Raw genomic sequence first — 22,383 nt, forward strand, 5'->3', positions numbered from 1 at the left:
GGGGTCACGTCCAGGCGACTCGGGTCAGCTTGGGTGCACCACTCTGGCCCAGAACTAAAGTGAGCGGGGATCCGAGAGTTGCCGCTTCGATGACACCCTTTTTTTTTTTTTTTTTAAGTTAAGGACATTCGAGCAGTAGTAACGGGGACAGTGCGTGGGGTGGGTGGGGGGGCTCTCTCGAGGGCTAGGAATGTGGGGGTGGCTTGCAGAGGAACTGGGCCAGCGCTGGAGGCGCCGGCGGGTGGGGTCCGGGGACCGGGAGGCGGGGGCCGAGGGCGGGAAGGGGCCGGGCCGGCGCGGGGGGCGGGACCAGGCGCGGTGGCGGTGGCGGGGGCTGCGGCGCTGGGGGCGGGGCGGCAGGGCCCGGGACACCCCCCTCCCGGTCCCCTGGCGGGGCGGCTTCGGCTCGGCCCGCACTGGAGGCAGCAGCAAGCCGGAGGCGACCGGCGGGGCGCGCCCGCAGCCGTGGACCGGGACGCGGCCCCTGAGCGGGGAGCCTCCGCCGATACCCTCCGGCGCGCCGTCCCGCGGGAGCCGGCGGAACCCCCGGGCCGGCAGGGAGCGCCGGCGGCGGCACCATGAGGCGGCCGTGCGGCGCGCTGCTGCTTGGCGCCCTGCTCTGCGCACACGGTAAGCGGCGCCGCCGCGCTCGCGCGCACCCGCCAGCCGGGAAAGTTTGTCCCCGGGCTCCGGCCGCTGCAGGACTCAACCTTCCGAGAGCTGAACGGCGCGGGCTGGGGCCTGAGAGCCCCTCGCCCTCTCACTCCAAGCATTTCGCCCGGAGATCGTGTGCCGGGGAAAGGGACCGGGAGCTCTCCACCCCCCCCCCCCCGCCCCCGACTCCTCCAGCCCGAGATGGGGCAGTGGCGACCGAGGAGCTCCCCGGGCTCGGGTCTGGGCCAGGCTGGGTGGAGGGTGTGTGTGTTGGGGGGGGGGGGGGAGGGGGTCGGGGGGAGATCCAAGGCGCTCGCCCCCTCCTTTCCTCGCTGCTCTTTGAAGAGCTGGGGTGCTTCCCGTTTCGGGTTGACCCACGGTCTCTGTGTCTTTGGTGCGAATGAATGTGTGCGAAGAAAGGCGGGGAAGGATGGTCGCTAAAACACAAATTGTAAATAGTCTTCCTTCCAGGGTCCGGGGTGTAGGGGGGTCTCAGGAGGATTGAGAAGAGAGGCTCCAGTGGAATCTGAATACTTGAGCTCAGGGGATTCCTCCCGATTCGAGGAGCAGCTGCTCGGACTCCGGACCACGCTCCCGCCGAGGGTCCTCGGGCACTGCTCGCTCGCAGCATCCCCACTTAGTGGTGTTTTGGGTTCCCTCTCCTGGCTGTGACCAATCAGTTTCCTGCCCTGGATCCTTCCCGGAGGAGGGGGAGGGGGAAACAGGGTTGGAAAAGGGGGCAGAGGGACAGAGGGAAGAAACTGCTGGAAGGCTCCCGCAGATCCGTCCTTGCTGGGACAGGGGGGCGGGTGTCGCCGAACCTTACCAGGCAGCCCCCCACCCCAGCCCCCGGCCCGCGCGGTGGCCCTCGGGGGAGCTGGAGGGATGGCAAGAGGACTGCTGCCTCATCTGCTCCTTATTAATAACTTGTTTGGTGCCCCAACGCAACTGTTGTGTGCGATGACGGCTCCGGTGGAATCTGTTTCTCGGCAGCCGGCTACGACCGTGGGTGCACCCCGTGATTTAGCAGCTGCCTCTAGTTGGTGCCCGAAGATCAAAGAACTTTGATCTTTGAACCCCAACCCTATTCACCCACCTCTGTTCAACCGAGGTGTGGGGGGGTGGGGAGACGGTGGTGGTGGAATCTGAGTCTTCCCAGTCTCCCCCCGCCGCCGGGATGAGGCGCTGGACGGGGTTCAGAGTGATGGGGACTGGAGACCACGGCCTCCTAGCCGATTCTTTCTTTAACGTAAAGGGAGCGCGTGTGGAAATAGTGCAGATTGCGGAACTTGCCTGGCAGGGCGTGGAGATGCCTGAGCACTTGTTTTAAAGATTGGTTTACCTCCCAAATCCAAAACAGAGTTCTCTGCCTGTTATTTAGACAACCCGTGGGTTTTCAGTGACTTTTTCCATGCCCACACTAAGCCCACCGAGCGCTTAACTCTTCCTCTCGGAGTAGCAGCGCGGTGACCACGTTCCTCTCTGGACTGTCCTCTCCCCCTCCGGGGTTCTCTCCTCGAAGGTTATTTGTAGCCTCTTTGGCGTGTCGGGACAGCGGCCCTACTAGGGTAGGAATGTAGCTGCTCTTCCCACCACATGGGCCCCTTAAAGGGACAGCTATGCTTTTTGGGGGCTTTTCCCCTTCGGGCTGCGAAGCAAGAGGAGGGAGCTTTCCTCCCTGCCCCCTGGAGGAAGTTTTGAAAAAGATCAAGGGAAATGGCATGGCACTGAAGGAAAAAAAAAGGGGGGGTGGGGCGGGCGCTAAAACGGATACCAACAAAGCCAGAGAGGAGATTGTCGCCTTCTGCCCTAGGGAAAGGGGAGCTGGAAGGTTCCGGGGGAGACTGGCCAAGAGGATTTTATTGCTCCAGAGCTGTCAAAACTGCATACACTACATCTGCATTGAGAACCGGGGTAGAAAATTGTGTATATTCTGTGCTTCACAAAAGAAGGATAGGAGGGTTCTTGGTCACTCTTCGGGTTCTTTTCAAGGTCAAGATATTTAATGGAAACTTCAAGGCATGGGAGGCTCTCTGTGTATGTGCCCAAGGACCCTCAGTGGCACCAAGATCTAAACTTTGCCTAGCCTGCTGCTGTGCCATCCTCGGAGGCTTGGAAGAGACAGATTCATGGTTCACCAGTGAGACTGAGCAGTCACTCAACCAAAAATACCTATGTTCCAGGGGCTCAAGGGGGAAGTCAGTGTGTCATAGTCGATCAGTTAGACAGATCTGACCTCAACTAGGAATGAATTCAAGACACTAAAATTCAAGGCACTTATTTGGATGCTGCTAGTACTTGGGACTTTTCCTAGAGCCTGTGGGATTGGCCTGAACCTGTGTAATACTTCTAAAGATTTTTGGAAGGAAACTTGATAACTGGTAATAGCTCTGGGTATCTTCCTGTTGAGGGTTGAGGTGAGACCTCAGACAATCCACCACCATTTGAAGAGCGAAAACCCTGTTTGTCTTGGAGATCTCTTCCAGGTAAGTTTTGGTACATAGAGGGTTATTGTGAGGCTGAGTGACAAAGAGTGGAGCTGAGACTGGTCTCCTTTCTGTCTGGTGTTGTCACGGTGCTCTGTTGACCTTGTCCCTGATCTTACTGGGCTTGTGAAAGATGCCTGGCTTGTCGCTGATTTTGGATTTCCTCTTCTGTCCCCTGTTGAGTATCAGATAACATCTTTGGGACTGGCACATGGTATTAAGAATGACAGGTGCAAGGCGACTGAGTAAGGCCATGTCTGATACTGAGCACGTTGGACTTTCCCATCTTCTGGGCCAGCGGAGAACACAGGACGTTACAGAGGACAGGATGTTTTACTGGCCTTTCTCGTTCTTTCTACGGGTTGACTGCTAATCTTGATCCCTAAGAAGAAGGAAGATGCGAGAGGCTGGCTATGTTGCTTCTCCTTTGAAGGCAGGATCAATCCTAGGGGCTTCCAAAAGAGGGGCAGAATTTTGGAGACTACTCTAAGAAGTAGTCTTGTCTTTTTTTGTGTTTGGACACATCTCATAATTTCGTGACCATTCCATGCCCGTGACCAACTAGGTCTATTAGCCTGTTCCAACCACGGTCTCTACATTCCTTGACACAGTTTACTACGAGTTTTATCACAGTTGTCTGGACATGGGGCATCTGGCCCCAGACTGTGTCTGGATTACCATCTCATCTTCAATATTGGAAACCTTTCTCCCTTTCTCAGCCTGGTGGGATTCAGTGTCCCAGGAAAGACTTCATGATGACTGGTTGGCTGGCAGAGCCAGGGTTTGGCCCTATAAATAGCTCTGATGAATGCCTGTGCTTGCCACTCTCCTTCCAGCTTCGAGCTGACAGGGTCAGGTTCTTTTTCCCCAGCACACTCAGGAGCATTCCCTGAACTGGGCTCTGCACCCATTCATTTGTTCATTCATTCCCTGGACACACATTTGTCAAGTGCTAATCTAATCCCTGCATGCACAGCTCCATGATCAAGAAGCGCAGGCAGTTTGAATCTTGGCTCCACCATGTCTTGGTGATCCTGTATAAAACACTTGATCACCTTGAACTTCAGGGTTCATATCTGTAAGGAAAGGGCTGGAATAGTAATAAACTATCATGCAAGGATCCTGTAAAAATTAAATGAGATAATAGGACGTTCAAACCATTCAGCACAGAGTCCCACAGATAAATGTTGGTTGTTTGCTAGTGTGCTTGCAGAAATGGATTAGAGATGGGTTTCACCTTTGGGCTATGGGAATCAGGCAAACAAGTAGTTAAACTGCAGTGTCTTGTGCTAAAATGGAGGCTCAGCCCTTCATTCAGTTAAGCTGGTTTTTGCTCTTTCTCTTTTTTTTAAGATCATGCCCTTTCTTTACCCCCTTGAACATCTAATGAAACTTAAGCATATTTCTCTCCTATCCACACTTCAGAAAAGAAGTCTGTGGAGCTCTGCTGCGAGTCTAGCGGGCTCACTCTGACTCAGTTCCCCTGGGTCAGAGCCTGGGAGGCGGGGCTTTCCTCTGAGAGCATCCCCGTAGTCGGGGTTGCAGCCAGCCATCTCGCCCTAAGGTTGCTGTGACCCGGGGTGAGAGGTGCTGGCAGAGGTCTCCTGGAGCTGCAAGCATTCAGAATTCCAGGCTCTTCCTCCCACTGGCCTGGGAAAGGACAAGCCCCAGAGCTCATAAGGTAGTAATTGCCCCAATTTGGGGGCCGGGCCGCTGTGGGGCTGCCTTCCTTCACGACTACTGTCTTCAATCCGGAATCCTGTCGGGATGCAGGGAGAACAGATTGGAGTCTCAAGCCCATGACCCAGCCCCCGGCCTTTCCACCCGTCGAGTTTGACCCCTGTAGTGTCTTTGTTTCTTCCATATAAGTTGGTGCCACTGATGTGATGGTTGGGTGGGGGGGTGCGGGGGAGTTGCGGAAAGTTGACCGTAACCAAGAGCAGCCAAGAGCAGCCGTTCAAAAGAGCTGATCCTCTGGCTTTCCCGGCAGTCCTTTGACTCCATTTTCTGTTCTGCATTTTTGATTTAGCAAGAAGCAAACATCCTTGGTGCCCTTGGGCACCTTTTACGCCCTTCCGAGCAAACTTCATTCTTTCACGGCACGTAGGCATTCCCATCCTCGCTCACAGCTGAGTGGATCGCCCACCAGCTGCCCTGACACCCTGCTCCCTGCTCGTTCAGGTTAGAGTGAGGAGGGGAAGGGCGCTGCCCAAGCCCCAGTGAAGAAAGCCTCGCCGGGGACTCGCTGCAAGCCCAGACACAGCCCACCGGAGCTCCCCCCTCACCTCTGTGCAGAGCCGGGAGGATCGGAGTTGCGAGCAAAGCCGGAAACAAAAGCCTGGGAGCAAACCTCCCATCTGGCGGAGAGGCAGCACAAAGGTGCTGCTGCATGATTTATCACTGGAGGTTTTCTGGGGCTGGGGAAGCTCCTGGCCCTAGAACCTTTTGGTGGAGGAGAGGGTCCCCCACCGCCTCCCATCTGGGTGAAGGGCCAGGCAGGTACAGGGTAGAGAGACACCTGATTAGCAGTGAAATAAAGACGCTTCTCAGAAAAGGCAATGGCACCCCACTCCAGTACTTTTGCCTAGAAAATCCCATGGACGGAGGAGCCTGGTAGGCTGCAGTCCATGGGGTCGCTAGAGTCGGACACGACTGAGCAACTTCACTTTCACTTTTCACTTTCATGCATTGGAGAAGGAAATGGCAACCCACTCCAGTGTTCTTGCCTGGAGAATCCCAGGGACAGGAGGCCTGGTGGGCTGCCGTCTATGGGGTTGCACAGAGTCGGACACGACTGAAGCAACACAGCAGCAGCAGCAGCAAAGACGCTTCGAGGTTGGAAGGAGCTCCAGTGATCTCTCCTTGCTCAGTTGCTCCACTTCCTGCCCGGCCTGCAGGGCAAGGGGTAGGGGAAATGCTCCGAATAGTCCCCTCCTTGGCCCCAGCCTGGGGAGCCGACTGTCACCATGGCCTGGATGAGGACGAGAGATAGTTTTTCTGTTGGGTTGACTACGGCCTGCTGGAAATCAAATACAGATGCTGGGTTCTAATAGCCATACATCTAGCAAATAAGAAGGGCTTCCCAGGTGGCTGAATGGTAAGTAATCTGCCTGCCAAGCAGGAGACGTGGGTTCAATCCCTGGATTGGGAAGATCCCCTGGAGAAGGAACTGGCAACCCACTCCAGTATGCTTGCCAGGAAAATCCCGTGGACAGAGGAGCCTGGCAGGCTATCAGTCCTTGGGGTCGCAAAAGAGTCGGACACAACTTAGCAACAACAGCAACAAAGCAAATAAGAAAGGAGAGGTTCCTCCTCTTTCCACTCCCCCCTCCCCACAACCCCACACTTACCTGCTGTTTAAACAAGAAATTTCAGCCACAGGTTCAGAGAAGGAAAAAAAGTGAATGGCTTTAAAATATACCTCCCCCAAATGAGAATTTCTGCTCCTCTGGGAGTGATCTCTGGCGACCATTTTTGCATAGCAAGTTGGGACATGTAGTCCAAAAATGACAAATGGACTTCTGGGGCAGTTAACACTGGTGAATCTCTTTTCTGTATTGCCGGCGCTGTGATAAGTGTTAGCATGTTTTATCACATTTACTCCTCACCGTATCCTTACTAGGAAGATTCTGTTAGATTCCTGTCTTACAGACGGGAAGGTAAGGCTTGGGCCATTTGCTGTCATACAGCTAGTGAGTAACTGCCCCAGGATCTGAACCCAGAGCCTGAGCTGTTAACCCTCTAATCCACACTGGCTCTTAGAATAGACTCTTTTATATCTATCCTAAACCAGAAGACCCTGATCAGGACTGGTCTCTGTTTTATCTCAGATTGACCTCTCCTCTCTGTTTTCAGTCTTCATCTTCTCAGAGAATCCCAGTGCATAAAGAATTACCTATCGGGTGCTTTTTTTTTTTTTTTTTTGATGGAGGGAGGCTTTAAAAAGCTCCCAGGAGATGTGGTTTGTTGCTCTTTGAAGCCATGTGTTATCCTGTGGGCCTTGGGTTTTGAGATGTAGGGGGAGGGGAGAGCAATATTCTGAGCAGCCTCTCAGTGAGCACAGCCGCCTCCAAGCCCTGCTGGATTTGTGGAGTCTTGTTGACTGAGCTCCTGGGCAGGGTGAGGAGACTTCTGAAGACCTATACGGAGACACAGCTACATTACTGGGTTGAGAGAGAAGATGCAGATGGAGATGGTGGTATTAACAGCAACAACAACAAAAAGTAGCTGCTATGATGTACTTTGTATGTATTATTTCATTTAAACCTCCTATCAACCCTATGAAATGGGTACTACCACCACCCCCATTTCACAAAAAAGGAAACTAATCCATGTCTAAGTTGCTCTGAAATTTAGGTTCTAAATGCTCTTGTCTATGCTTGCCTCCTAGGAATTGGATGATGACAGATTAGGTAAGGATAAAGGATGCCATGTACTTCAAGCTCCCCCAGAGAAGGGCCGTAAAGTGGGACCGTGGTCACAGGACTCTCCCCCGTCTCTTCCTGAGGCCACTTACGCCGCCAACTTAACACGTGGGAGCAGCACTGCAGCTTGGCAGACAGTCGAGTTTTTAGACGTCTCAAGCCCTGAAATATTAGGGCTTAATCAAGGGGTGGCTGGATAAGACAGGCTGAGTGAGTCAGATTCTGTAAAAGTAATAGTAGGCGCCGTCATTTATTGAGAGCTTAGTATATGCTAAGGGTTTTTTATGAATTAACTAATTCAATTCTCATAACACCCATGGGAGGTAGGGGCTCTTATCCCAGTTTTCCAAATGAAAAGCTAAGGTAGAAATTAAATAACATGCCCAGGTCCGATGGCCAGTAACTAGCTTCGTTATGTTCCTGTGTTCTTGACACTATGCTCTTCTGCCTCAAAACTTTGGAAGCTGATCTTACTTCTTTTCTGTGTTTGAAACTGGCAAGAGAGGACTGAACTTGCTGGGACTGATAGTCATGTGTCTCATGGTGTCACTTTTGAGAGGGCCCTCAAGGAGAAGAGTTTATCAGATAGATTTTCAAACTAGGTAAGATTGGCCTCTAGGGATCAAGAGACAGAGATACGGAAAGTTATGGACGTCAGTAACTCAGCCTGATAACACAGCAAATGAAAGGAACTCTTTTTGGAGAAAGGAGTGAACTTAAACTTTGCCTGGATACAAGTAGGTAGCCTCTTTAAAAAGAAGATTCTTGCTTTCTTGAGTATAGGGTAAGTCGGAAATAACCACTTTTATTACTCATGTTCTGGGCTTCCTCTTTTCCTCTGACTTCAGCTCTCACAGGATTCTCAAGGAATTTGTTTTTTTTTTTTTTAAATTTTACAAACTTATATGATCCATACTACATGCAAGCATTGAGCGATGCACTGAATACAGATACAAAGCTCCATATCATACAGTTCCAACTGCCAAGAGACTTCTGGTCTAGTAGGAGAACAGCGGTCCCACAGTGGGCTAAGTGCTGCCGTAGAGGAGACACCAGGGGCCCCTGGGCACAGGGCAGACGCTTTCAGTTAAGTCAGGCTCCACGGATCCAGGTTGGGCAGCATCAGGAAAGGGTTCACGTCCTGGCCTCCTGCTCTAAACCATTTTCCTTGTTTGGTATTGGTTCCAGAGTTTTTTTGTGTGTGTGTGCAAGGTCTGTCCTCTCAAACAATGGCTGTATAGAAACCCGGGTCTCTCCTGACTCCAGGTGTCTCTTGGGTGAGACCAGATCCATTTCCATGTGGCTTTTGGCTGCTACCCCTTTCGGTTATGTCAGTTTTGTCTTGCGGCACGGGCCTCCCTTTCAGTGGGAGATACTGCCCAAGTAAGCTGAGTAACCTGCCCAAGGATTGGTCTCTTGATTGGCCTGGGTGTAGTTTAGGGTCATTTCAAACAACTTATCCTCATTAAATAAGGTTTGTATCTTCATCATGGCTGCCAGTTGATAGAAAAGAAGACAGCATTGGAGAAAAGAACAGTGTTTAAGAAAACCATTCCTGGTGGCCCAGTGGCTAAAACCCTGTGTTCCCAAGGCAGGGGGCCTGGGTTTGATCCCTGTTCAGGGACCTAGATCCCGCATGTTGCAGCTAAAGAACCCGCATGCTGTGACAAAGATGGAAGATCCCAAATGCTGCAACTGAGACCTGGTACAGCCAAACAAACAAATATTTTTGAAAAAAAGAAAAACGTCCTTCACTTATATGAGTGATGCTCTCTCCCTTTCCCATTGTAATCACTTCCAGGCTGCGAGAGCTGTCATATCCCTACACTCATAGGACAGCCCTTAAGCCTTCTCATTTCTTGTTCAACTTGAAAAAGCTGCTCTGTAGCTGTGTATAGTCACTGGACACCTTGGGCCTCCGGGAAGGTGTGGTCCCTCCTGAGCTGAGCGTTCTGTGAGGTGGTGAGGAGCAGTGCCTCTCCAACTTGAGTGTGCCTCAGTGAGAAGCTTTACTGAAAGTCCGGATGCTGAGACCATAGTAACAGAAGAATATTGGTCTAAGGATCAGAATGGGGCTGCCCTCCTGGCTCTCCTACTTAACCTATGACCTCGGCCAAAGCAGATGACTTACCTGTTAAAAGGGTACGGCTGTAATGATTAAATGAGAACACAAGTGTGTGTGCAAAAGTGGCTTGCAAACTGCTAAGAGAAGCCGCGGAATTTAATCATTTGTTGTGTGGAGTCCTGCCTTTTTCTGGACCAACACAATACTGAGGCGCTCATTCAGGGGACTAGGGTTCCATACTCTCCTTGCTTCGCTACCTGACCTTAGGGCAAGGGGAATGGGCCTTTAGCCTTGGCAGTAGCCAGAAGGAGGGGTCACTGCTTGAAATCCATAAACTGTCTGTGCATTTGCTAAATGAGACTGCAGAAAGAAGGACTCGGAAATTCCAGTATTACCAATTCCCTTTTTGGATCTCAGAGATTTGGAAACTCTCATAATAGCAATACCATGTATTGGGAGGCAGGAGCATGAGGGGATTAAGAGCAGAGGGTCTGGAATTGACCTGCCTGTGTGTGAGTGCTGGCTCCAACCCTTAGTATCTGTATGACTTGTCAACAGACTACTCCTCCCTGGGTCTCAGAGTCCTCACCTGTAAGATGGTGATAATAATAACAGACACCTCCCAGGACTATTGAGAGCCTTCAGTGATGTAGCATAAGAAAAGTATTTTAGAAGAGTATTTGGAGAGCACATGGTAAATATTCAGTGAGTGGTGGCTGTATTTTTATAAAGCTTTCGCTGTGTGCTGGCCCTTTTTTGTGTGTGTGTGCTGGCCCTTTGCTAAGAAGTTTACATGGATTTTTAAAATTTAAAACATTTTTTAAAAAGAAAAAAAAAAGCATTTATTTATATATTTGTCTGCACGGGGTCTTAGTTGTGGCACTGGGATCTAGTTTCCTGACAAGGGACCAAACCCAGGCCCCTGGCACTGGGACTGCAGAGTCTGCGCCACTGGACCACGAGGGAAGTCCCAGATTATTTCTTTTGATCTTTACAAAACCCTTTGCGGTAAAACTATTGTTATTCCCATTTTATGGATGAGGAAACTGAGACTCTGGCATGAACTAACTCGCTCAAAGTTGTAGAGTTAGTGGTAGAACCAGGACTTGAACTCCAGCCTCTCTGACTCTGGAATCTATGTTCTCTCACATGTTCCGCAGTATCTGGTAGTATAAGCAGGTGGACGTCTCTCTTTCTTTCTGAAGAAAGCAGTGAGAAAGTGGTAGGTAACATGGCTGAGATTCGAGTTAACCTCCTAGGAAGGCCCTATGAGCACAGTAACATGTATCCCAAAAGCTGGATTACCGGATGATCAGGGATAGTGAACACTTTGGGAAGAGATCTTTTCCTTGTTGAACAGCATTAAATTTAAGGTCCCATGCCCTCTACGGCCAAAGCAGACTTGCAACGTGGCTGGGAAATAGTGTTTAAGGCCAGAAGCCCCGGGGAGCGCTCTAACTGAACCCTTCTTGAAATGAAGACCGCGTCTTGCCACCCGCGGTCATTTGTTTCCTTTCTTCACTCACCATTCTTTCAGTTAAAAAGGGTTAAAAGCTGTCCTTTATGATCACAGCCAGGACTCGAGTAAAAAGGCAGAATTCCACCTCCCAGGATCCCAGAGGGGCAGCAGTTGTCCAGAAGAGCTGAGTCTTGGAGGATAATGTGTCTGTTTACCGTATGAACACCCAAGCCAAGAGTTTGCCTGTCGCCGGCTGCCTGACCTTCACATGCCAACGTTCAGATGTTGCTCTGACAGGCAGGAAGTCGTGCCTTTTCAACAACCAACTTGATGCCCACCGGATGGAATGCTTTGTTTCCAAGTCTGCAGGGGGAAGTCAGGACTTCTGCTATCACTCAGCCAAAGGGGGTTGGGGAGGCTAAAAAAAAAAAAAAAAAAATCCCCTGAAGGCTCTTCTTTACCTACTGAATTCCTTTTTTTTTTTTTTTAAGATTTATTTATTTATTAATTATTTTTGGCTGTGTGGGGGCTTTTCTCTAATAGTTGTGAAGTTGTGAGCAGGGGCTACTCTTCCTTGCGATGCGCGGGCCTCTTATCACGCTGGCTTCTCTTGCAGGGCACAGGTTCTAGGCACATGGGCTCAGTGGTTCTGGAGCACAGGCCCAGCTCCTCCGCCTCCTGGAGAATCCTCCTGGACCAGAGATCGAACCTGTGCCCCTGCATTGGCAGGCAAATTCTTAACCACTAGCCTGGATTTCTTCTGACTTGCATGTAGCCTAAGATGCTGCTGTCCATGATCCTGGTACTCAGGTTCTTAGCTTCAAGGCCTTTTAGAAAAGAAGCTAGCCCCCAAATCCTCATGTCCCCACACCTCCAGCCTGCACTTCTGGAGCATCCTTGGTGTGCCCAGGCATGGATCAGCCTCTCCCACATTCATCTTCTCATCTAAGTCTGTGACTTTTTTATATACCAAGCTAAGGGGACTATGGTACTTAATACAAGGTAGCACAACTGGTCAGGGGTCCCAGCTCTGTCCGCTCCAGGTCCAGAGCTTTTTCCTCTTCCCCTCCCTCCCATGCCTTCTCCTCTCCATTCACCCCCTTACCCTGATCGCCTCCTTGGTGTGGCCCTGCTCCCTGCTCTGTGTGGTTAGCAGTATTTCTCAACCTTCCATTTACATTTTAGGCCGGATAACTTATTTGTTTGCAGGCACCTTCCTGTATGTTCGGAGGAGGCAATGGCACCCCACTCCAGTACTCTTGCCTGGAAAATCCCATGGACGGAGGAGCCTGGAAGGCTGCAGTCCATGGGGTCGCTGAGGGTCGGACACGACTGAGCGACTTCCCTTTCACTTTTCACTTTCATGCATTGGAGAAGGCAATGGCAACCCGCTCCAGTGTTCTTGCCTGGAGAACCCCAGGGATGGGGAGCAGCCTAGCCGACTGCCGTCTATAGGGTCGCGCGGAGTCAGACACGACTGAGCGACTCAGCAGCAGCCGCAGCTCTGTACTTTGCGGACTAATAGCAGCGTCTGTGGCCTTTATCCTCTGACTTCCATCCGCAGCGTCTGTGGCCTTTATCCTCTGACTTCCATCCGCAGCGTCTGTGGCCTTTATCCTCTGACTTCCATCCGCAGCGTCTGTGGCCTTTATCCTCTGACTTCCATCCGCAGCGTCTGTGGCCTTTATCCTCTGAATTCCATCCGCATCACCAGTTACAACCCAGAATGTCATCACACATTGCCAAATGCCCCCCAGGGAGAAAAAAACATCCTTCACTGGAAACCACTGTGGCAGCCTATTCTTGCTCTTCATCGTTCCTCCCCGCAAAGGGGGTCAGTGTCTTGGTGAGCCCCATGGCACGGAGTCCTCTGGAATACTTAGTTATTGCTCTTCCATCCCAGCCAGAGTCCCCGAAAACAGTGCTTATAGCTGTGATGAGCTGATCACACTTAGAAAAGTTTCTCCGTCCTGCACTTGGGGAGACCTGGAGAGACAGGCGAACTGGCCTTGGAGTAGATGTGCAGCTTCTCCCAGATGGATTCCTGTGGCTTCCGCAGGAAGTCCTGCATCTTTTCTCGGGCAGCCAATTCCCTCAGCATGTGGAAGGTGAGGGCAAGTCCTCCGCTGAAGGTGGGGTGAGAGCTGTGGTCCTCCACTCCAGAGACATACGTTTTGCCTGTAGTTTCAGAGCTTCACAGATCATAAAGGCTGCCCACCCACCCCCCCATCCATCTGCAGGTTAGGGACCCCTGCTTTCTGCTTATCATTGTCCTGGGGGTGGATGTGGAGAGGGAGGGGTCTAGGGAACAGCAGTCCTTTGCTTTCGGTGGGAATAGCAATCCACCCTTTCACTCTGGGCCCTGAACCCTAAAGCTGGCCCCAGGAATATAATGTGAAGTGATGATGGATGTCAAGGAGATGAGCCAAGAGAGGAACGCTGGGCCCCGGGAAATAGGAAAGGAAGCGGGGTGGCATTTGGGAGCTGACTCCTTCCCCATTCCAGCCCAGCCCGAGGGCAGCACCCAGCGGAGGGGAGGACAAGGAGAAGAAAGCAAGTGGGGGAGATGAGCAAGGGAGAGGTGGCCCCCATCCTTCCCAGCTGCAGCAGCCCAGCGGGTTAGATGAATGCTGGTGTGGGGGGTGGGAAGAGTGACCCTGGCAGAACCCTTTGTTCCAGCTGAGGCTGGAGCGGGGGCACCGAGCCATTCACACGCCATCCCAGGGCATCCTGCTGGGCACGCTGGGGAGGGGGCGCAGCGGCCGGTCATGGGACTTGGCCAGGCAGATAGCTGGATGCTCAATAGGGAAGCCCAGCTGCGTGCAGTGAGGGCTGGGGGCGGGGCAGCCCCTGCCATCCTTCCTCCGGGCCACGGCCAGGCCCACAGACAGGAAGGCCCCAGCTGGCCCCAGTCGCTCTGCCCCAGGGGAACCTGGTCCCCCTACCCTGTATCCCGTCCCCCCTTCTCCTGGTCGCCCCCCTTAGAGGTGCGCTCTGACTGTAGGACTCCCGGCAGTGTCTGCTGCTTCCTGCTCCTCGGTGTGACTTCTCATCCCCAGAGGGGCGCCAGCATTTTAATTCAGCGTCCGGGTCCTGAATAGAGGCAAAAGCATCCATAAAGCCACCTGGATTCAGAGGGAAGGACCTGGAAGCCTTTGTGCATTGGCCTCCTGTCCCTGGTTCCCTTTCCTCGGGACCAGTAGCCCTGCAATTGGCGTCATTTGTCTCTGGTCCTTTGCGGGTGTGCAGAAAACCCTGTCATAGAGGGGAGACCTGGGCCGTCTGTGAGCCCAAAGTCAGACAGTATCTTCTGGACTGTTTGTGCCTAGAGGAGGGGGACGGCACCATGACGTCATCCACATCTCCCCGCAGTTGTCTCCGTGACCTCCTGGGTAACAGTGCCCCTAGACTCGGCTCCTCTACCTTGCCCCACCTGGAATGGGTTTTGGTTGGGTGGGAGTTGAGCCCTCACTGGTTCCTCTTTTCTCTGCCCAGGACTGGCCAGCAGCCCCGAGTGTGCCTGTGGTCGGAGCCACTTCACGTGTGCAGTGAGCGCCCTCGGAGAGTGTACCTGCATCCCTGCCCAGTGGCAGTGTGATGGAGACAACGACTGCGGGGACCACAGCGATGAGGACGGATGTAGTGAGAACCCCTCCCCCTGCCCCGGGCTCTTGGGAGGGTGATGGATATAAACAGATGGGAGGTTTCCTCACAGTGTGTATGGCTTCAACCTTCCCCTGTTTCCCATATTTCCACACACGTATAGTCAATAAATGGTAGCTTAGCTGGTAAAGAATCCGCCTGCAATGTAGGAGACCCCGGTTCGATTCCTGGGTGGGAAGCTCCCCTAGAGAAGGAATAGGGTACCTTCTTCAGTATTCCTGGGCTTCCCTGGTGGCTCAGATGGTAAAGAGCCTGCCTGCAATGCAGGAGACCTGGGTTCCATCCCTGGGTTATTGGGAAGATTCCCTGGAGGAGGGCATGGCAACCCACTCCAGTATTCTTGCCTAGAGAAATCCCCATGGACAAAGGAGCCTGGCGGGCTGCAGTCCATGGGGTCACGAAGAGTCAGACACAACCGAGCGACTGAGCACACCCAATATAGCCAATAAAACAGAGACTTTAAACAAGCACAGGAAAAAACAGCCTTGAATAGATCTCTGTATTTGTGTGCGTGTGTATTTGTGATGCATATTTGTGTATTTTTAAATGTGCACACTATACGTGGATGCAGACTGTTTATTTCTTACGTTGGTATTCTGTGTAATCCCACCTTTTTAAATAACATAAACTTGGTAAGAAATTTTATATTCTTGTTAAGTCTCCCCTTTCCCATAGTGTGATAACGTACGCCACAGGCTAGGGTGCCCTGGATACACGTCCTGGACGTGTAGCAGTATTGCTCCTGAGCCAGTTACGTGTCTGGGTTCTGGGGTGTGGCCCCCACCCCGGCAGCACCTACATCTGAGGGAGGCTAATTAGTCTCGTAAGAGTGAAGCTATAGCCCGGACCTTATTACCCCTAACCAGTTTAGCTAATTGCGATGGTGGTAAATGGCTCACTTTCATGGAGCACTTTCATATGCATTATCTCAAAAGACCTCTCTGAGTCAGTTATAATTATCCCCATTGTACAGTCGGAAGAACCTGGAGCTAGGTGAGGGTAACTGGCTTGTGTGATAAAAGTAATGAGTTCTAGAACTTGACATCGAGCCCAGGTGTGTCAGCCATTATTTAATAAGAGGAACGGCGTGGGGCGGGGCGGGGTGCGGAATACATTTGCTTCTCTTTTCATGCTTTCCTTCACTGCTTTCCGGGTGGTTTTGAGTTCCTCGGACTCTTCTGTCCTGTGAACCCCTGAGGAAGCTCTCTCTTCTTAGCTGCTGTTTCTGCCTGGTTCTGTATTAGTGGGCGCCAGGGGCAGTTGGAGGAGCCAGTGAGGAGGGACCGTAATTCAGACAGAGCCAGAGGGAAAGATGGGGCCTGCCTGAGTAAGTGCCCCAGACTGACCCCTGTTCCCCTCCCGTTCCCGGGGCTCAGAGTTGCCCACCTGCTCCCCTCTCGACTTTCACTGTGACAACGGCAAGTGTATCCGCCGCTCCTGGGTGTGCGACGGGGACAACGACTGTGAGGATGACTCGGACGAGCAGGACTGTCGTGAGTGCTGGGCGGGGCTGGGCGGCTGAGGGCCGGCTGGGCGGGGCAAGGCGTTTCAATCAGAAAACGAGGCCCCGGTTTTTCACCATAGAGGATAATGTTTGCTGTGGGTTTATCACATATAGCTTTTATCATGTTGAGGTATGTTCCTTCTATTCCTGCTTTCTGGAGGGTTTTTATCATAAATGGATGTTGAATTTTGTCAAAGGCTTTCTCTGCATCTATTGAGATAATCATGTGGTTTTTATCTTTCAATTTGTTAATGTGGTGTATTACATACACCCATGGCTGATTCATGTCAGTGTATGGCAAAACCACTACAATATTGTAATTACCCTCCAATTAAAATAAATACAAAATAAATAAAGAAAAGAAAAGAAAATGAGGCCCCAGCCCGTGGTCTTTGGCTGTTGTCCTTCCACCTCCTCTCTCAGCTTATCTAAGCCCCCCTGGAGGTGGGGGACAGCCAGCTCCCCAGCTCCCTAGGGCAGTATCGGAGCTGCTCTGCTCCACCAGGCTTCCTGCTGGGTGTCCGGGCGCTGACTGCTCTGTGCCCACAGCCCCCCGGGAGTGTGAGGAGGACGAGTTCCCCTGCCAGAATGGCTACTGCATCCGGAGCCTGTGGCATTGCGATGGTGACAATGATTGTGGCGATAACAGTGATGAGCAGTGTGGTGAGCGGTGCTCCAGGGGGGCGGCGGGGGACAGGCAGGGAGGCTGGTGGATGGCCTGGCCGAGGCAGGGGCAAGAGCCTCAGGGGCCCTAGCACTGCCCAACCCTTGAACTGCCTGGGTATCTGGAGCAGCTGGAGGAGAGCAGGATGGGGAGATGGGCCCGACACCCCGGGGACCACAGAACGGGAACCTGAGGCCAGTCTCTCCAGAGCCTCTTCTTTCCCCTCAGGAGTCTATACCGAACCCACAGAGTCTTGCAGGGCCTGGGTCAGACTCCCAGGGGGCAGCGAGGGTGGGAGTTAGGGAGGATGACCGGAGGGTAACCGGTGCGGCTCCTGCAGGACTGCTGTCCCACTGTGTACCCCCCTCCCCACCCCCCCAGACATGCGCAAGTGCTCGGACAAGGAATTCCGCTGCAGCGATGGAAGCTGCATTGCTGAGCACTGGTACTGCGACGGAGACACCGACTGCAAAGACGGCTCCGACGAGGAGAGCTGTCGTGAGTGGCCCCAGGACTCAGGCTGCCGGGCTGGGCTGGGGCAGAGGGCGCCATGCGGTGGGCTGAGGGCCAGGCCGACGAGTGAAAGGACAGCGCAGGTCAGCCGGCGGGAGGGTGGGTTCTTAGGCAACAGCTCCTCCTGGGCGGGGCCGGGAGCGAACAGGTGCCCCAGGTGAGAAGGGAGGCCTCCCTTTGGTCCTCTGGCAAATGGGCGTGTATCAGGGCCACGCCCAAGGAAACTTCTGTGTCTGAGGGCCTGGCCCCTTGGAGGAGTCCGGGCCCTTCTCCTCTGAGGGGGCCTGAGTGTGTGCCCTTCCCCGCCTTGCCCTCCTTCCAGCCTCAGCAGTGCCAGCACCCCCTTGCAACCTGGAGGAGTTCCAGTGTGCCTACGGCCGCTGCATCCTCGACATCTACCACTGCGATGGTGATGACGACTGCGGAGACTGGTCGGACGAGTCTGACTGCTGTGAGCACTCTGGCCAGTGGGGTGGAGGAGGGGAGGCCGGCTGGGAGGAGCTCCTGGGGGGGCGGGGGTGAGGCCCGGTTGCCAGCTGGGGCAGGAGCTCAGGAGAGGAGCTTCTAGAGTCCCTGGTTCCCTATGGGGCCAACCTGGAGGAGCCAGGGTGCCCGGGCTGTTGCTTCCTGGTCCACGGTGGGACGCTGTGTGTGTAGACTGGCTTAAGACAGAAGCCTGGCGTGTCTCCCCAGCCTCCCACCAGCCCTGCCGCTCTGGCGAGTTTATGTGTGACAGTGGCCTGTGCATCAACGCGGGCTGGCGCTGTGACGGCGACGCGGACTGTGATGACCAGTCTGATGAGCGCAACTGCAGTGAGTGGGGGGCAGTGCCAAGGTCTGGGCCGGAAGCAGGGACAGGCCACCTCTGATAAAGCTCCAAGATAGTTAAGACAGGTCCACCATGTACAGTCGTGTAGGCTGGGCACTGCACAAAGGTGCTAGGTCCAAAGGATGCCAGTCCCCCAGTAGACTTATTTATTCCATAATTCTCTAGATCTATATAGTCATCACGGCAGTTTTCCAGCAGATGGCAGTAAAATGTCTTGAGGAAAAGACACCTTTTTTTGATTCCCACAGAGATGCCATAGAGACCAACTGTGACCCTGGTGTCAAGAAGAGTGTCAAAGGGATTTCACTGCAGTCCTTTAGTTAAGATTTAACTTTGAAGACAGGGGTGCCGGTTTGATCCCTGTTTAGGCAGTTAAGCTCCCTCTTGCCTCCTGGCCAAAAAAATCCAAAACGCATAACAGAAACAACATTGTAACAATTCAATACAGACTTTAGCCCCCCAAAAAGAAAAATGGTCCACATCAAAAAAAAAAAAAAATCTTAGGAAAATAAGTGGCGTGGGTGCTGGCGTAAAGTGCAGCCTAGGGTGGCAGGGTGGGGCTTCAGGCTAAAGCGGGGTCAGCCTTTCATCAGCCCTGTGCTTTGCCCAGCCACCTCGGTGTGTACAGCGGAACAGTTCCGCTGTCGGTCGGGCCGCTGCGTCCGTCTGTCCTGGCGCTGTGATGGGGAGGACGACTGTGCGGACAACAGCGATGAAGAGAACTGTGAGAACACGGGTAGGGTCTCCCTGGAGAGCCCCAGGCCCCTTAGCCCGTAGTTAGTCTGGAGCAAGGAGGTGGAAAGAGGGTGTTACTGCTGCCTCTCCAGTCGGGCCAACATGATGCTTTCATCAAGTCTTGCCCATGGCCTGGATTCTTCCTGCTTGTCTCAGTTACCAGTGTCAAATCAGGTGCATCTGTTGACCCGCAGTCTCACAGCCCGGAACACAATATCAGGGCCGGGAGTTTCAACGGCCTCTCACATTCTTACTCACACGTGGCCAGCGCCTGTTCCTCTGGCCTGCTCTCCGGTTGACAGCCCTACGCCCCCTCCCCTAGCCGCACAGGTGCCTGACACATGGGTGGGCTCTCTCATTCTGCCCCACGTCCCATCTTACCGTGCCACTGTGCTGTCCTGGGGAGAACACGAATGCAGACAGCCCTGTCTGAGCTGTTTCCTGCTCTGGACCCCGACCCTCCCACCTTGAGTCTCATCTGTCTCCAGCTCGGCATAGAAAATGACAGGCTCCCATCTTTTTTTTGTTGTTGACCCAAGCCCCGTCAGCCCTGCCTGGCACTGACCTGGCTCTCCTTCCCTCCTCATCTTCCTCTCTAGGAAGCCCCCAGTGTGCCTCGGACCAGTTCCTGTGTTGGAACGGGCGCTGCATCGGGCAGAGGAAGCTGTGTAACGGGGTCAACGACTGTGGGGACAACAGCGATGAGAGCCCCCAGCAGAACTGCCGTGAGTGTCCCCACCCCACTCCCCGGGTGCGCCCGCCCATGGTTTGTGGCCGCGCCCCACCCATCTGCTTCAAAGAGAGTCCTCCCCAGGGACGCTTGCAGCCCCGGGAGCTCTTCTTCGTGGTCCAGGTGGAATGCCAAGTTGGCCGTCTGGGGGAGGATTCCGGGCTCAACTCCCATCTCTGGCTTGGCTGGCACAGGGCCCCGGACGGGTGAGGAGAACTGCAGTGTTAACAACGGCGGCTGTGCCCAGAAGTGCCAGATGGTGCGGGGGGCCATCCAGTGTACCTGCCACACTGGCTACCGGCTCACTGAGGATGGGCGCACCTGCCAGGGTGAGCTGGGGCCCCCTGGGCGGGAGCAGGGCGGGGGCCTGGGTTAGCCATGGGTCAGCCCTCTGAGAGACATGACCGTGTGTCATTTTCTCAATAGCCCCGGGAGCTGGGGGTTGTTGTCCCTCTCGTTTCGAAGACGGGGGGAAATGAAAGCTCAGAGAGGTTGTCACTTAATGAAGGTCACAGTGCCGATGAATAGCAGAGCTGGGACCCCAGCCCAGCTCAAAACCCTTAACCACTTGCTCTGTAGGCTTCCCGCTGGACCTGGGAAGTAGGCGGGTGTGTGGGCAGGAAAGAGCTGGTCAGCTTGGGAGCTCGGGCTGGAAGATGGTAGAACCGAGATCACCTGCCCTTGCTCCGTCGTCATAGATGTGAACGAATGTGCCGAGGAGGGGTACTGCAGCCAGGGCTGCACCAACAGTGAGGGGGCTTTCCAGTGCTGGTGTGAAGCAGGCTACGAACTCCGGCCTGACCGGCGCAGCTGCAAGGCTCTGGGTAAGGGGGAGCGGGGGTTGGCATTTGGCTGGGTGGGCAGAGAGCTGAGCAGGGCAGCCAGGGGCTCTGGTGCTTGGAGATTGGTAAAGTTAGAGAGATGTTTTTTTTTTTTTTTTGGCCTTTTAATTTTATATTGAGGTATAGCCGATTAACCGGAGAAGGCAATGGCACCCCACTCCAGTACTCTTGCCTGGAAAATCCCATGGATGGAGGAGCCTGGTGGGCCACAGTCCATGGGGTCGCTAAGAGTCAGACAAGACTCAGCGACTTCGCTTTCACTTTTCACTTTCCTGCATTGGAGAAGGCAATGGCAACCCACTCCAGTGTTCTTGCCTGGAGAATCTCAGGGATGGGGGAGCCTCGTGGGCTGCCGTCTATGGGGTCGCACAGAGTCGGACACGACTGAAGCGACTTAGCAGCAGCAGCAGCAGCATAGCCGAATAACAAGTTTGAGCAAACTTGTCTTCATCTGGGAGATGGTGAAGGACAGGGAAGCCTGGCGTGTTGCAGTCCATGGGGTCGCAAAGAGTCGGACACGACTGAGCAACTGAACAACAGAATCGTCAGTTAACAATGTTGGGATAGTTCAGGTGCACAGCAAAGGGACTCAGCCACACATGTACATGTATCCATTCCCCCGTACTCCCCTCCCATCCAGGCTGCCATGTAATATTGAGCGGAGTTCCTTCTGCTACATAGGTCCTTGTTGGTTATCCATTTTAAATATAGCAGTGTGTACATATTCATCCCAAACTCCCTAACTATTGCCTCCCCGTATCCTTCCTCCCTGGGGACCATAAGTTCGTTCCAGAGAGATGTTTCCATAGCATTAAAATGGATTGTGAGTTGCATTCTGGGCCCCAAGAATGGGATGAGGTGTACGCTTTGCAGGCTGCCAGTCTTCTCATAATGATGGATGCTGACAGCTTGAGACATGCCCTAGTGGGCCAGGAGGCTCCTTGGAGCTTGGAGGGGTGCATGCTGATGGCTGCCAGGGAGCAGCTCTGGAGCCCAGTTGGGGCCCCATTTCTATGCCACGTCCCAGGGCCGGAGCCTGTGCTACTGTTCGCCAATCGCATCGACATCCGGCAGGTGCTGCCGCACCGCTCCGAGTACACGCTGCTGCTCAACAACCTGGAGAACGCCATCGCCCTGGACTTCCACCACCGGCGCGAGCTTGTCTTCTGGTCCGACGTCACCCTGGACCGGATCCTCCGCGCCAACCTCAACGGCAGCAACGTGGAGGAGGTTGTGTCTACAGGGCTCGAGAGCCCAGGTAAGGAACGGGGACCCGTGGGGAGGGGCAGGGCCACACCACGTGCAACAGCACCCAGGGAGGAACACGGGAGTGGCCACAAACCTTTAGGCAGCAGAACGTCTCACAGTGAGGCCTTGCATGCAGCTCTAATAACGAAAATGTTCATTAGTCTACAGTCATTTTATAGGCTCAGATTTGTAATATTTGCTCGTTATTGAGCTCCATCACTGAGAATACTGAGACCATTTCGTTGAATGGAACTGTTTGAAACCAGAGATTTGTGGATGACAGCTGTAATTCTCTATCAGCTTGGCATCCCATCTAATTCTGACTTTTGTTTTGATTACTTCATATTAGGAATATTCTGATGGACCCAGATAGATAGCATCCAAATGTTTGCAGATTAGAAAAACAGTAGCTTGCTCTGCCATCTCATGCCATTCGACAAGCAGGGGAAGTGGGTTAGAATTCGGTATTAATTAAGCACATTTGACTCAGATGCTTATGGAACTGATGATGTTCCCCTGTAAAACCCTGAGGCACAAATTGCAAACCCCCGGGCCAGTAGGGGTCAG

At 53.4% G+C, this 22,383-nt stretch overlaps 1 protein-coding gene across 2 annotated transcripts in view; it reads left to right on the forward strand.

The window, feature by feature from the left end:
• The first annotated feature begins 463 nt into the window (after nucleotides 1-463).
• LRP4 (LDL receptor related protein 4) overlaps nucleotides 464-22,383 on the forward strand; it is a 53,482-nt gene continuing 31,562 nt past the window's right edge. The window contains exons 1-12 of one of the 2 annotated variants that reach the window (XM_027562460.1): nucleotides 464-630; nucleotides 14,584-14,730; nucleotides 16,128-16,244; nucleotides 16,805-16,918; nucleotides 17,301-17,417; nucleotides 17,755-17,883; nucleotides 18,126-18,245; nucleotides 18,872-18,997; nucleotides 19,596-19,721; nucleotides 19,921-20,055; nucleotides 20,425-20,550; nucleotides 21,596-21,826. In XM_027562460.1, the coding sequence (XP_027418261.1) occupies nucleotides 579-630; nucleotides 14,584-14,730; nucleotides 16,128-16,244; nucleotides 16,805-16,918; nucleotides 17,301-17,417; nucleotides 17,755-17,883; nucleotides 18,126-18,245; nucleotides 18,872-18,997; nucleotides 19,596-19,721; nucleotides 19,921-20,055; nucleotides 20,425-20,550; nucleotides 21,596-21,826 (1,540 nt within the window). In that variant the 5' untranslated portion in view covers nucleotides 464-578. The remainder of the gene's footprint in view (nucleotides 631-14,583; nucleotides 14,731-16,127; nucleotides 16,245-16,804; nucleotides 16,919-17,300; nucleotides 17,418-17,754; nucleotides 17,884-18,125; nucleotides 18,246-18,871; nucleotides 18,998-19,595; nucleotides 19,722-19,920; nucleotides 20,056-20,424; nucleotides 20,551-21,595; nucleotides 21,827-22,383) is intronic. The other variant, XM_027562459.1, reaches the window with a different exon arrangement.

Source organism: Bos indicus x Bos taurus, chromosome 15, assembly GCF_003369695.1.
Source record: "Bos indicus x Bos taurus breed Angus x Brahman F1 hybrid chromosome 15, Bos_hybrid_MaternalHap_v2.0, whole genome shotgun sequence".
Classification (NCBI taxonomy): domain Eukaryota; kingdom Metazoa; phylum Chordata; class Mammalia; order Artiodactyla; family Bovidae; genus Bos; species Bos indicus x Bos taurus.